This window comes from Carcharodon carcharias, chromosome 25, assembly GCF_017639515.1.
Source record: "Carcharodon carcharias isolate sCarCar2 chromosome 25, sCarCar2.pri, whole genome shotgun sequence".
Classification (NCBI taxonomy): domain Eukaryota; kingdom Metazoa; phylum Chordata; class Chondrichthyes; order Lamniformes; family Lamnidae; genus Carcharodon; species Carcharodon carcharias.
Window position 1 is genome coordinate 26672090 of NC_054491.1, and position 12220 is coordinate 26684309.

The 12220-nt window shown below is 44.4% G+C and overlaps 1 protein-coding gene across 1 annotated transcript in view; it reads right to left on the reverse strand.

Moving 5' to 3' along the window:
• The window catches only part of tecta (tectorin alpha), a 112203-nt gene that overhangs the window by 5496 nt on the left and 94487 nt on the right, over positions 1-12220 (reverse strand). The window contains exons 18-21 of the mRNA XM_041174284.1: positions 6315-6511; positions 4392-4555; positions 3259-3507; positions 2482-2644 (exon numbers count right to left, since the gene is read on the reverse strand). Of these exons, the coding sequence (XP_041030218.1) occupies positions 2482-2644; positions 3259-3507; positions 4392-4555; positions 6315-6511 (773 nt within the window). The remainder of the gene's footprint in view (positions 1-2481; positions 2645-3258; positions 3508-4391; positions 4556-6314; positions 6512-12220) is intronic.

Sequence of the window (12220 nt, forward strand, 5' to 3'; positions counted from 1 at the left end):
TAGAAACTCTTGCTACCCATTTTTACATTTCTAGCTAGCTTCCTCTCAAAGTCTAAGTTCTTTCTCCTCATTAACCTTTTAGTCATTCTCTGCCGTTCTTTATATTCGGACCAATAATCTGATCTGCCACTCTTCTTTGCGGAGTTGTATGCTTTAACCTTAAGTTTGATGCTTTCCTTAACTTCTTTAGTTAACCATGACGGTGGGTCCTCCCCTTAGAATTTTTCTTTTTAATAGGAATGTGCTTATTCTGAATACTCTGAAATATCCCCTTAAATGTCTGCCACTGCTCCTCTATTGATCTATCCTCTAGCCTAGTTTCCCAGTTCACTTCAGCTAGCTCAGCTTTCATCCCCACATAGTTGCTCTTATTTAAGTTTAAGATACTAGTCTTAGACCCACTCTCCTCCCTTTCAAACTGGATATAAAATTTAATATTGTGGTCACTGCTACCTAGGGGTGCCTTTTACCCTGAGGTCATTAATTAATCCTGTCACGTTACACAATACCAAGTCTAATATAAAAGCAAAATACTGCTGATGCTGGAAATCGGAAACAAAAACAGAAAATGCTGGAAAAACTCAGCAGGTTGAACAGCACCTGTGGAGAGAAAAACAACGTTGACATTTTGAGTCCATATGACTCTTCAGACCAATTCTAATATAACCTGCTCTAACATGCTGCTCTAAGAAACTATCTCAAAAGCATTCTAAGAACTCCTCATCTAGACTACTACTGCCAATCTGATTTTTCCAGTTTGTGTGTAGATTAAAATCACCCATGACTATCGCCATCCCTTTATCACAAGCACACAATATTTTCTCTTGAATACTTTGCCCTACACTGTGGCTACTGTTAGGGAGCCTGTAGACCACTCCCACTGATGACTTATTTCTCCTAATATTCCTCATCTCCACCCAAACCAATTCTACATCCTGATCTCCTAAGCCAAGGTTATCTCTAACTATTGCACCAATGCTCTCTTTGATTAACAGTGCCACTCTTCCATTTTTACCTAGCTTCCTATTCTTCTTGAATGTCATGTACCTCTCAATATTAAGGACCCAATCTTGGTCATTCTGCCACGTCTCTGTAATTGCTACGAGATCATATTTATCTACTTCCAATATGGGCCATCAGTTCATTTAGCACATTCAGATAGAGAGCCTTCAGTTTTGTCTTTTTGTTACCTTTGTAATATCTAGTCATGACTGTTGATGTATTCTTAGGTTTTTTTCTCTCTGTCCCTTGCTGCCATTCTCTGACCCTCATTTCTCATATTACTATTTTTCTCTCCTATCTTGACTCTACACCTTGAATTGCTACCTCTACCAAAACTTGATCCCTCACCCCTCTTGTTTAGTTTAAAGCCCTCTCTACTTCCCTAGTTATGCAATTTGTGAGGACACTTATCCCAGCACGGCTCAGGTGTAAACTGTCCCAATGGTACAACCTCCACTTTCCTCAGTACTGATGCCAGTGCCCCACAAACTGGAACCCACTTCTCTCACACCAGTCTTTGAGCCACGCATTCATCTCTCTAATCTTATTTACTCTATATCAATTTTCATGTGGCTCAGGTAATAATCCAGAGATTGTTACCTTTGAGGTTCCGCTTCTTAATTTGGTACCTAGCTCCTCATACTGACTTTGCAGCCAATCAAAGCATCAATCATTCAGACCCTTTAAAGTATCAGTAACAAAAAACACAAACCCTTGAAACCCCTTAATGTTTGGTAAATAAACATTGTGAAATTGGCAGCAGAGAGCTGTTAAGCCATTTTCCTCTGGGCCTTGGTGTTTCAACAAGGTTTATGGGTGTCTGGGCTCTCAGCCAAGCATATATAATGAGTCTTGGCTGCGAGCCTAAACAACCATTAGAGTACTAAAACACCTGTGGCCCAGGGAAAACAGTAGAGAGTTATGAATGAATTTTTAAAGCTTTTTTATAACAGTATTGTCACCATAGAATTCACCCATGACACACTGTATCGAACCAATGGGCCTGGAAGTGCTATAGCTTGGCCTGAGGCGCCATAGAGGGTGGGGGCATGGGAATGTTTGGGGTGAAGGCTGGAGGTGCTTTGTGTTTTCATTTTAACTGGAACCAAGTTCCTTTTAAACAGCCTGCCTCAGTACCCTGTGGCTGCCTCCACACTCCTGGGTCTGCCCTGAGTCTAGCCTGTCTCACAAGGCAGGCAGGCCAAGCTAGGCATTTTCCTGACTCCTAATACCTGCCTTGAAGGTGAAAATTAGTGTTTTAGCTGCCTGATGGTTTTATGACAGGACCTCAATTTGACTCATCACAGTGCAGAACTCACTACTTAATGCGCTATAATGTTGCCTAAAATGGGTCCTGCTCCAGGAGTGGGAGCAACATAGAGAGGGTTCAAAAACCAGCACCACACAGTCCATACAACAGAGCGAAGAGGTTTGGAACCTTGTTTAGGGCTCGGGGGGCCGGAGCCTGCCATTACTCACAACTCTGCAGTTATTTATGTCGGAGTCACACAGCGTCACATCACAATGCAGATGAACCTCATCGTAATCACCAATAAACTTGAAAACAACAATGTGGAAGCGGCAAGTTAGAGACACTCCATTCTCCTCCATCTCGATGGTGCTGTCCTTTGAGTTTGGGCACCTAATCAACGAGAGAGAGAGAGAGAACATCACTGTCAGAGTGGGGAGCCTGTAAATCACCCCATCCCCTGGGTAACACTTCCCCATTCCTCCCCCCCCCCCCCGCCTACTGGAAGGGGGCATGTCCCTGGGGGAGGGGGAGTTATAAACAAATACCTTTGCTTGGGGACACCCTTCGATATTAAGATTTCGAGGCAGTGAATGTCTCAAAATGATTTGATGATGATAAACACAGTAAAGCAGCAGAGGCAGTTTTAGGGGAACAAAAACTGAAGCAAGATTGAGGAGAAAGCATTTCAGGAAGCTTCTGAAGGTGGGACAGAGAGGATGGAGGGGACAGAGAGGGTGGACAGCCAATGACCTGGGGCCGGGGGAGAGCTGTCTCTGGAATGGTATCTGACAGAGGAGAAGAGGAAGCCAGTTTGTCCAGAATCAGTTGAGCTGCAGCGAAGGAATCCAGTGAACAAGATGTGAAGTTGGAAAAGGCTCTGTCCAACCCACCGTATACATTGGAAGAATCTGTTCACACATTGCACTGTCCCCACTCAAGGTGAGAGATCTGGAACCAACATAACTCATCTATGTTATAACATTTTAGATAGATTTCATACAAACCCATGTTCTATTATCATATAACGTAGTCGGTCCTTTGGATTTCGGGATGGAGTGGCCCAGCAGCGGTTGATGATCAGAATGAGCTGTGTAGAATCGGCTCCCTCCACAAACACTCCAATGTACAGGACATCCCGGGTGGTGAGTGTCACCTCACCCTCTCGATATGGAAATTTGTATGATGAGTTTTTATAGAGAGCCATTTTCGTGATGAAATTACCTTCTTTGGTGGGAAGAGTGAGGTTGACAACACTGAAATAAACAGTGTCAACATTAAAGAATGAATAAATAAAAACTTTGGTTAATTCTACATGTCCTGGCTACTTTTTACCAAGGCATCCAACTGATATCCTGCCTGACTTTTCATCTTTACAGCTGCACAGAGTATCCAGAATAATTTTTTTTAAATACTAGAAATACTCAGCAGGTTCAGATGAAGGGTCATCGCCCTGTTTCTCTCCACAGATGCTGCCTCACCTGCTGGCTAGTTCCAGCTCAGGTTTTCAGTGTTTGTATTATTTTGCTTTTGTCTGAGGCTCTTGGATATTATATTTAGCCTCCCAGGAGGAAGGTGAAAAAGGGAGAGTGTGTGTGCGCCTATGTGTTTGTGTGAAGCATTGCCCATGTGAACCAAGTCAGTGTGTTTAACAGTTAAACAGTGCAGTATAAAAGATTTCGATTCTATAAATCCACTGGTGTGTGTTTAAATTTTAAACATTCTCTCTAGTGATATTTAGAGAAACAGTGAGATTGAATCCGTAAGGAGCCTTGCTTCCTCTCGATTGGATCGACCGATGTTCAGATTAAACGTTATTATTGAAACACAAGTTTAAGTTTATCCAATCGGGAGACCAATGACAGGGGTACAAAGTGTACAATTTAAATAATTTGGTGCGCATCTGTTGGTTGCAGCCCCTGATAGGGCAATATACAAATATCACCAACCAATAAAGATCGAGGAACACTTCAGAGAGGATCAAGACTCATCGAATAGACTTAACAACCATAAATTATAAATTAACTCTGCCAAGCATCTAAAAGCCCACAGATTCTCCATTCTCGTCATCCCTTACCCTTAGCGCACATATTCCCCACAAATGTAATGCTTAGAAGTTTAATCCAGGTCCACCACTCACCTCAGCACTGGCCTCACGACAGTTTCAAGAGAAACTTTCAGGTCAAGTTCATAGGCACAGGAGAATTCGACATTAATGACTCTATCACGAGTAATGACATTGCCTGTGTTGTTCAGACTTTCGATCCAGACGGTGTTTATGTACATGACATGTGTCTCATTTGTCTGTGGAGAGGAGAATTACTATCACCATGAGACAAATTTCCTATATTGATAGGGCAATCCGTAGCCACACTGCGTACCCATCTATCTCTAGCATTGCAAACATACCCAGCGCTCTCACTCAATGTCACAATCTCAGGTATTACATACATGGATTGGTCCCTGAACACAACACCCACTCCAGTGTCTGTTTTCCTTTTCTCCACCCTGGAAGTTCACAGGCTAAACCTCGACTCTAGTTCAGGCTATTGACTCCTGCTAATTGTCATATATCAGCAGGTGTGTGACTGTAGCCCAAGGATGACCCAGCTCCATCCAGCTGCCCTGTACTGTACCTTGTACTCGAGATTGAATTCTGGCCCAGAGAGTGAACCCAGTGAGATCTTCCTCTTCCTTTAATGGAGTTTATTCACAGCAGCTCCCATTCTTCCCCTTTGGTAAGGTCGCACAACCTCAAATTACTCTCTCAGTTCCCAGCACATTTCTGCAGCCTCTCTACAATCAATTTCATAGACTCACAGAGGTTTACAGCATAGAAGGAGGCCATTCAGCCCATTGTGTCCATGCCCGTTGACAAAGATCTGACGACACTAATCCCATTTTCCAGTGCTTGGCCCATAGCCCTGGAGGTTATGGCAACGCAAATGAACATCTAAATACTTCTTAAATGTTATGAAAGTTTCTGACAACCACCCTTTCAGGGTGAAATAATTTTTTCTCAACTCCCCTCTTAGCCTTTTACTTCTTACCTTAAATCTATGCGCCCTGGTTATTGACTCCTCTACTAATGGAAAAATGCCTTCCTATCCACCCTATCAATGCCCCTCATATGCACCTCTACCAGGTCCCCTCTCAACCTTCACTGCTCCAAGGAAAACAACTCCAGCCTATCCAATCTTTCCTCATAGCTCAGACCAGCCCAGGCAGCATCCTGGTAAATCTCCTCTGCACCCTCTCCAGGGCAATCACATTCTTCCTATAATGTGGTGACCAGAACTGCACACAGTACTCCAGTTGTGGCCTAACCAGTGTTTTATATAGTTCCAGCATAACTTCCCTGCTCTTGCATTCTGTGCCTCAGCCAATAAAAGCAAATATCTCATATACCTTCTTAACCACCTTATCTACATGTCCAGCTACCTTCAGGGATCTGTGGATATGCACACTGAGGTCCCTCTGTTCTTCATACTTTCCAGGGTCCTACCGTTCATAATGTAATCCCTTACCTTGTTAGCCCTCCCCTAGTGCATTACCTCACACTTTACCGGGATGAATTCCATTTGCCACTGATTTTCCACCATGTCCACCCACCAGAGCACCCAGTGTACATCCTGCAAACTCTCACTTTCACCCATAGCACCCTGTGCCCCCCCACCGCACAGCTGACAGTGCCCCTCCCAGAGCTCACACTGCCCCCGCCAAGCTCAAAGTGCCCACCCCACAGCTCAGTGCCCCCCAACAGCTCACAGTGCCCATCCCACAGCTCAGTGCCCCTCCCAGGGCTCAATGCCCCTCCCAGGGCTCACAGTGCCCTTTCAACAGGCCTGTGCATCTTGCCTCAGCTTCCAGTGAGAGGAAAGTTATCGAGACTGCTGATAAAGTCATTAACTGAAAGCATTTGGGTCTTTCGAGAGACAAGGGAATGTGATTGGGGAAATCAATTGAGAAAATACTGGAACACTTGATGATTGCATCGTCTGAGAGCAGAGACGACTTGATCAGAATTTACTGGCGAACAAGCAGTGGCATGAGAATCACTCACCTTCACAATGTTCCCACAGTTGTGATTGGTATTATTGATGTGAAATGCAATAAAATCATCTCCCTCTGATCCCACACAGTGGAAATCATTAATTCGAACATCTTCACGCTCAAAGCCCAGCTGGTAAAGTCGGCATTTGGAAATATAAACTTCCATCTGAGAATATTTGCACACCACATCTGCCTGGACAATATCATCTGTGATGGAATGGAGGAGAAACACAGGATTTAATGGTGACGGAGAACGACTCAAGGAGCAAAACGAGACACGAAAGCCACAGCACATTCAGCAGCGTTGGAGGTCGGGCACCCTCTGAACTGACAGGTTTTGCGTGTGAACATGCTGGGTACATTCACCTCCGGGTTTCCTTGCATCAGCCGGATTCAGTGGAAACATCTTTCCCAAAAGGAGTGGAGAGAAGGTGCAATTTGCTACCACACAGAGAGCTTCAGCTGACCATTGTAAATACATTCAAGTGGAAACTAAGTAATTGCAGGGGTAGAAGAGGCTATAAGGAGGTATTAATAAGCTGAGATGCACTGGGGTGGGTGGTGGTGTTGCGTGTGGAGCATAACAAGTTGCACAGATCAATAGAGACAATTGAAAAGTAGCGAGAGTTCAGGGGATGGAAAATCCAGTAGAGACCGAGACTTTGCGTCTAGCTACTTTTTACAAACAGTGGGTTTAGAGTCGTGCTCAGAAACTAAAATAGAGCTGTGACATCACAGGAAATCATCTGTTGATTGGCTGGTGAGTATGGCTGCTTAGGAACTGTGTCTAAATAATTGGCTGATCAAAAACTAGTAAAATATTAATAATAGGTAATAATTGATTAGCTGGTGAGTCTTAGCTTTTATTTTTAAATAAATTTCATTACTTCTAGTCAGGCGTGTTAAACATGAGTAGGATTTATTATTACTAGTAAGATTTATTAATATTAATACCATTTGTTAACTGCAGTAACGTTTATTGGTATTGGTAAAGTTTATTACTATTGGTATGATTAGTTAACAGACGCAAAGTTAACTATAAATAGAGGAATGGCAGGGCTGCCCTGGCCTCTGGAGTGCACATCCTGTGCTATGTTTAAGCAGATATTTCATAACACTCAGCAAAAATTTATCCTGGCCAAAAAGAAGGACTCGATGAGAAGGATGAATCACTCATGGTTAACAAAGGTGGTCAAGGAAAGTATCCAATCAAAAACTAAGGCACACAAAGCGGTGAAAACTAGTGGTAGGCCAGAGGATTGGGGATTTTTTAGGAACCAGCAGCAGATGACTAAAATGCTAATAGAGAGAGAAAATTGATTACGAAAGTAAATTGGCAAGAAATATAAAAATAAACAGCAGGAGCTTCTACGGGTGTATAAAAAGAAACAGAGTGGCTAAAGTGAGCGTGGAGCCCTTGGAGGATGCGACTGGAGAATTGATAACAGGGAAAGGGCAAATAATTTAAACCAATATTTTGCATTGGTCTTCATGGTGGAGGACACTATAAACATCCCAAAGATATCAGATAACAAGGAGCTAATGGGAGGAAAGATCTTGTAACAGTCTCTGTCACGAGGGACAAAGTATTTGACAAACTAATGGGACTAAAGGCAGACAAGTTGCCAGGACCTGATGACCTGCATCCAAGGGTTTTAAAGGAAGTGGCTGCAGAGCTAGGGGGGGGGGACATTGGTCAAAACATTCCAGAACTCACTGGATTCTGGCAGGGCCCCAGCAGATTGGAAAACCATTAATGTGAGGCCCCTGTTCAAGAAGGGATGGAGACAAAAAGCAGGAAATTGTAAAGCAGTCAGCCTAACACCTGTCGTTGGGACAAAGCTAGAGTCCATTATTAAGGAAGGAATAGCAGGACATTTAGAAAAGCTTAATGCAATCAAACAGAGTCAGCATGGTTTTGTGAAAGGGAAATCATGTCTGAAAAATTTGCTAGAGTTCTTTGAGGATATAACAAAAAGAATTGATAAAGGGGAACCAGTAGATGTCGTGTATTTGGATTTCCTGAAGGCATTTGATAAGGTGCCATATAAAAGGTTATTGCACAAGATAGGAGCTCATGGTATTGGGGGTAATGTATTAGCATGGATTGAGGATTGGTTAACACACAGAAGACAGAGAGTCAGGGTTAAAGGATCTTTCTCATGTTGGAAAGATGTAACTAGTGGAGTGCCACAAGGATCAGTCCTAGGGCCTCAATTATTTACTATCGATATTAATGACTTGGAGGAGGGGACAAAATGTAACATATCTAAATTTGCTGATGATATAAAAATAGATGGGAGGGCATGTTGTGATGAGAACATAACGAATCTGCAAGGGGATATAGATAGAATGAGTGAATGGGCAAAAACTTGGCAGATGGAGTTTATTGTAGGAAAGAGTGAGGTCATGCACTTTGGTAGGAAAAATCAAAAGGCAGCCTATTATTTAAATGTACAGAGACTCCAAAAAAGTGCAGCACAGAGGGATCTGGGTGTTATTGTGCATGAAACATAAAAAGTTACCATGCAGGTGCAGCAAGCAATTAAGGCGGCAAATGGAATTTTGGCCTGTATTGTTAGGGGGTTGGAGTTTAAAAATAGGGAAGTCTTGTTACAACTGTACAGGGTGTTGGTGAGGCCGCACCTGGAGTACTGTGTACAGTTTTGGTTCCCGTATTTCAGAAAGGATAAACTGGCATTGGAGACAGTTCAAAAGAGATTCACTAGGCTGATTCCTGGGTTGAAGGGGTTGACTTATCAAGAACAGCTAAACAGGTTAGGCCTTTATTCATTAGAGCTTAGAAGAATGAGGGGTGATCTTATTGAAACTTACAAGATTCTGAGGGGGCTTGACAGGGTAGATGTTGAGAAGATGTTTCCACTAGTGGAGGAATCTTGAACTAGGGAACATAGTTACAGAATAAGGGGACACTCATTTAAAACTGAGATGCGAAGGAATTTCTTCTCTCAGAGGATAGTGAATGTCTGGAATTCTCTGCCCCAGAGAGTTGTGAAGGCTAGATCTCTGAAAGTATTTAAAGAGGAGATAGATAGAATTTTGAAATATCGGGGAGTTGAGGGTTATGAGGAGCTGGTACGAAAGACGAGTGAGGACTGGGGCAGATCAGCCATGAGCTTATTGAATGATGGGGCAGGTTTGAGGTGCCGAATGGCCTGCTCCTGCTCCTATTTCTTATGTTCTTCTGTGGGAAATCCCTGACACTTCCCCTGGCTTGGATAGCCAATGTGCAGGAATGTTGCAGCAGCTTTAGCTCCGGGTTTCAGAACTTTAGAAGCAGTTGGCATCACTGTGTGTTTCCATGTGATTGAGAGCTTCATGGGTAGCATCATTATAGATGTGGTCTTACAGGTATCCAGGAAGAGAGGAAATGGGTGACTGCCAGAAGTCAAAAAAGGACAGGCAGGTATACTGGAGTCCCAAATGCATCGCACTCTCCAACCTGTATTCAGTTCTGAATACTGATGACAGTGATGGTTCATCTGGGGAGTGCAGCCAGAGCCAAGTCCATGGTACCACAGGTGGCTCAGCTGTACAAGGAGGATACAAGAGGAACAGTGATAGGTGATTTGATAGTTAGAGGGCTGGATTGGCATTTCTGCGGCTGCAGACATGAATCCAGGACGGTGTGTTATTCAGTCCCAGGATGTAACTGAGCACCTGCAGAGTGGGGAGGGTGAACAGCCAGCAGTTGGTTCACATTGGAAAGAGCAGCACAGGCAGAAAGAGGGATCTGGCCCTGCAGTCAGGATTTAGGGAGCCAGGTAGGAAATTAACAAGCAGGACCTCAAAAGTAGTAATCTCCGATTACTCCCAGTGCCAGGCGCAAGCGAATATGGAAACAGGCGGATAAAGCATGTGAATGTGTGGCTGGAAAGATGGAGTAGGAGGGAGGGATTTAAATTCTAGGGACATTAGGACTCTGGGGGAGATGGGACCAGTACAGGTGGATGGCTTGCACCCAAATAGAGCTGGGACTGAGTTCCTTGCTTGTGCTATTGGGAAGGATTTAAACTAACTTGGCAAGGATGTGGGAACCAGGAAATAATATCAGAGAGGAATACCAAGATGCGCAGAATACTGGGAGAAATAGATAGCACTAGAATAAGGAAAATTTAGTTCATTTTTTTTATTCATTCATGGGATGTGGGTGTCGCTGGCTGGGCCAGCATTTATTGCCCATTCCTAGTTGCCCTTGTGAAGGTGGTGGTGAGCTGCCTTATTGAACCATTGCAGTCCATGTGGTGTAGGTACACCCACAGTGCTGTTAGGGAGGGAGTTCCAGGATTTTGAGCCAGTGACAGTGAAGGAACGGCGATATATTTCTAAGTCAGGATGGTGAGTGACTTGGAGGGGAACATCCAGGTGGTGGAGTTCCCATCTATCTACTGCCTTTGTCCTTCTAGATGGTAGTGGTCATGGGTTTGGAAGGTGCTGTCGAAGGAGCCTTGATGAGTTCCTGCAAGTGCATCTTGTAGATGGTACACACTACTGCTACTGTGCATCAGTGGTGGAGGGAGCGAATGTTTGTGGATGTGGTGCCAAACAAGCAGACTGCTTTGTCCTGGATGGTGTCAAGCTTCTTAAATGTTGTGTGAGCTGCACTCATCCAGGCAAGTGGAGAGTATTCCAACACACTCCTGACTTGTGCCTTGTAGGGGTGGACAGGCTTTTGGGAGTCAGGAGGTGAGTTACTCGCAGCAGGATTCCTAGCCTCTGACCTTCTCTTGTAGCCACAGTATTACTATGGCTAATCCAGTTCAGTTTTTGGTTAATAGTAACCCCTAGGATGTTGATAATGGGGGATTCAGCGGTGGGAATGCCATTGAACATCAAAGGGTGATGATTGGATTCTCTCTTGTTGGAGATGGTCATTGCCTGACACTTGTGTGGCATGAATGTTACTTGCCACTTGTCAGCCCAAGCCTGGATATTGTCCAGGTCTTGCTGCATTTGGACATGGACTGCTTCAATATCTGAGGAGCCGCATTTGGTGCTGAACATTGTGCAATCATCAGTGAACATCCCCACTTCTGACCTTATGATGGAAGGAAAGTCATTGATGAAGCAGTTGAAGATGGTTGGGCTGAGGACACTACCCTGAGGAACTCCTGCAGTGATGTCCTGCAGCTGAGACGATTGACCTCAAACAACCACAACCATCTTCCTTTGTGCAAGGTATGACTCCAACCAACGGAGAGTTTTCTCCCTGATTCCCATTGACTCCAGTTTTGCTAGGGCTCCTTGATGCCACACTCAGTCAAATGCTGCCTTGATGTGAAGGGCAGTCACTCTCACCTCACCTCGGGAGTTCAGCTCTTTTGTCCATGTTTGAACCAAGGCTGTAATGAGGTCAGGAGCTGAGTGGCCCTGGCGGAACCCAGACTGGGCATCAGTGAGCAAGTTATTGCTAAGTGTCATTTGGTAGCACTGTTGATGACTCCATCCATCACTTCACTTGTGATTGAGAGTAGGCTGATGGGTGGTAATTGGCCGGGTTAGATTTGTCCTGCTTTTTGTGTGCAGGACATACCTGGGCAATTTTCCACATTGCCAGGTAGATGCCAGTGTTGTGGCTGTACTGGAACAGCTTGGCTAGGGGCGCAGCAAGTTCTGGTGCACAAGTCTTCAGTACTAGTGCTGGAATATTGTCAGGGCCCCTAGCCTTTGCAGTATCCAGTACCTTCAGCCGTTTCTTGATATCACGTGGAGTGAATCGAATTGGCTGAAGACTGGCATCTGTGATGCTGGGGACCTCCGGAGGAGGCCAAGATGCATCATCCACTCAGCACTTCTGGCTGAAGATTGTTGCAAACGCTTCAGCCTTATCTTTTGCACTGATGTGCTGGCTTCCCCCATCATTGAGGATGGGGATATTTGTGGAGTCTCCTGTGG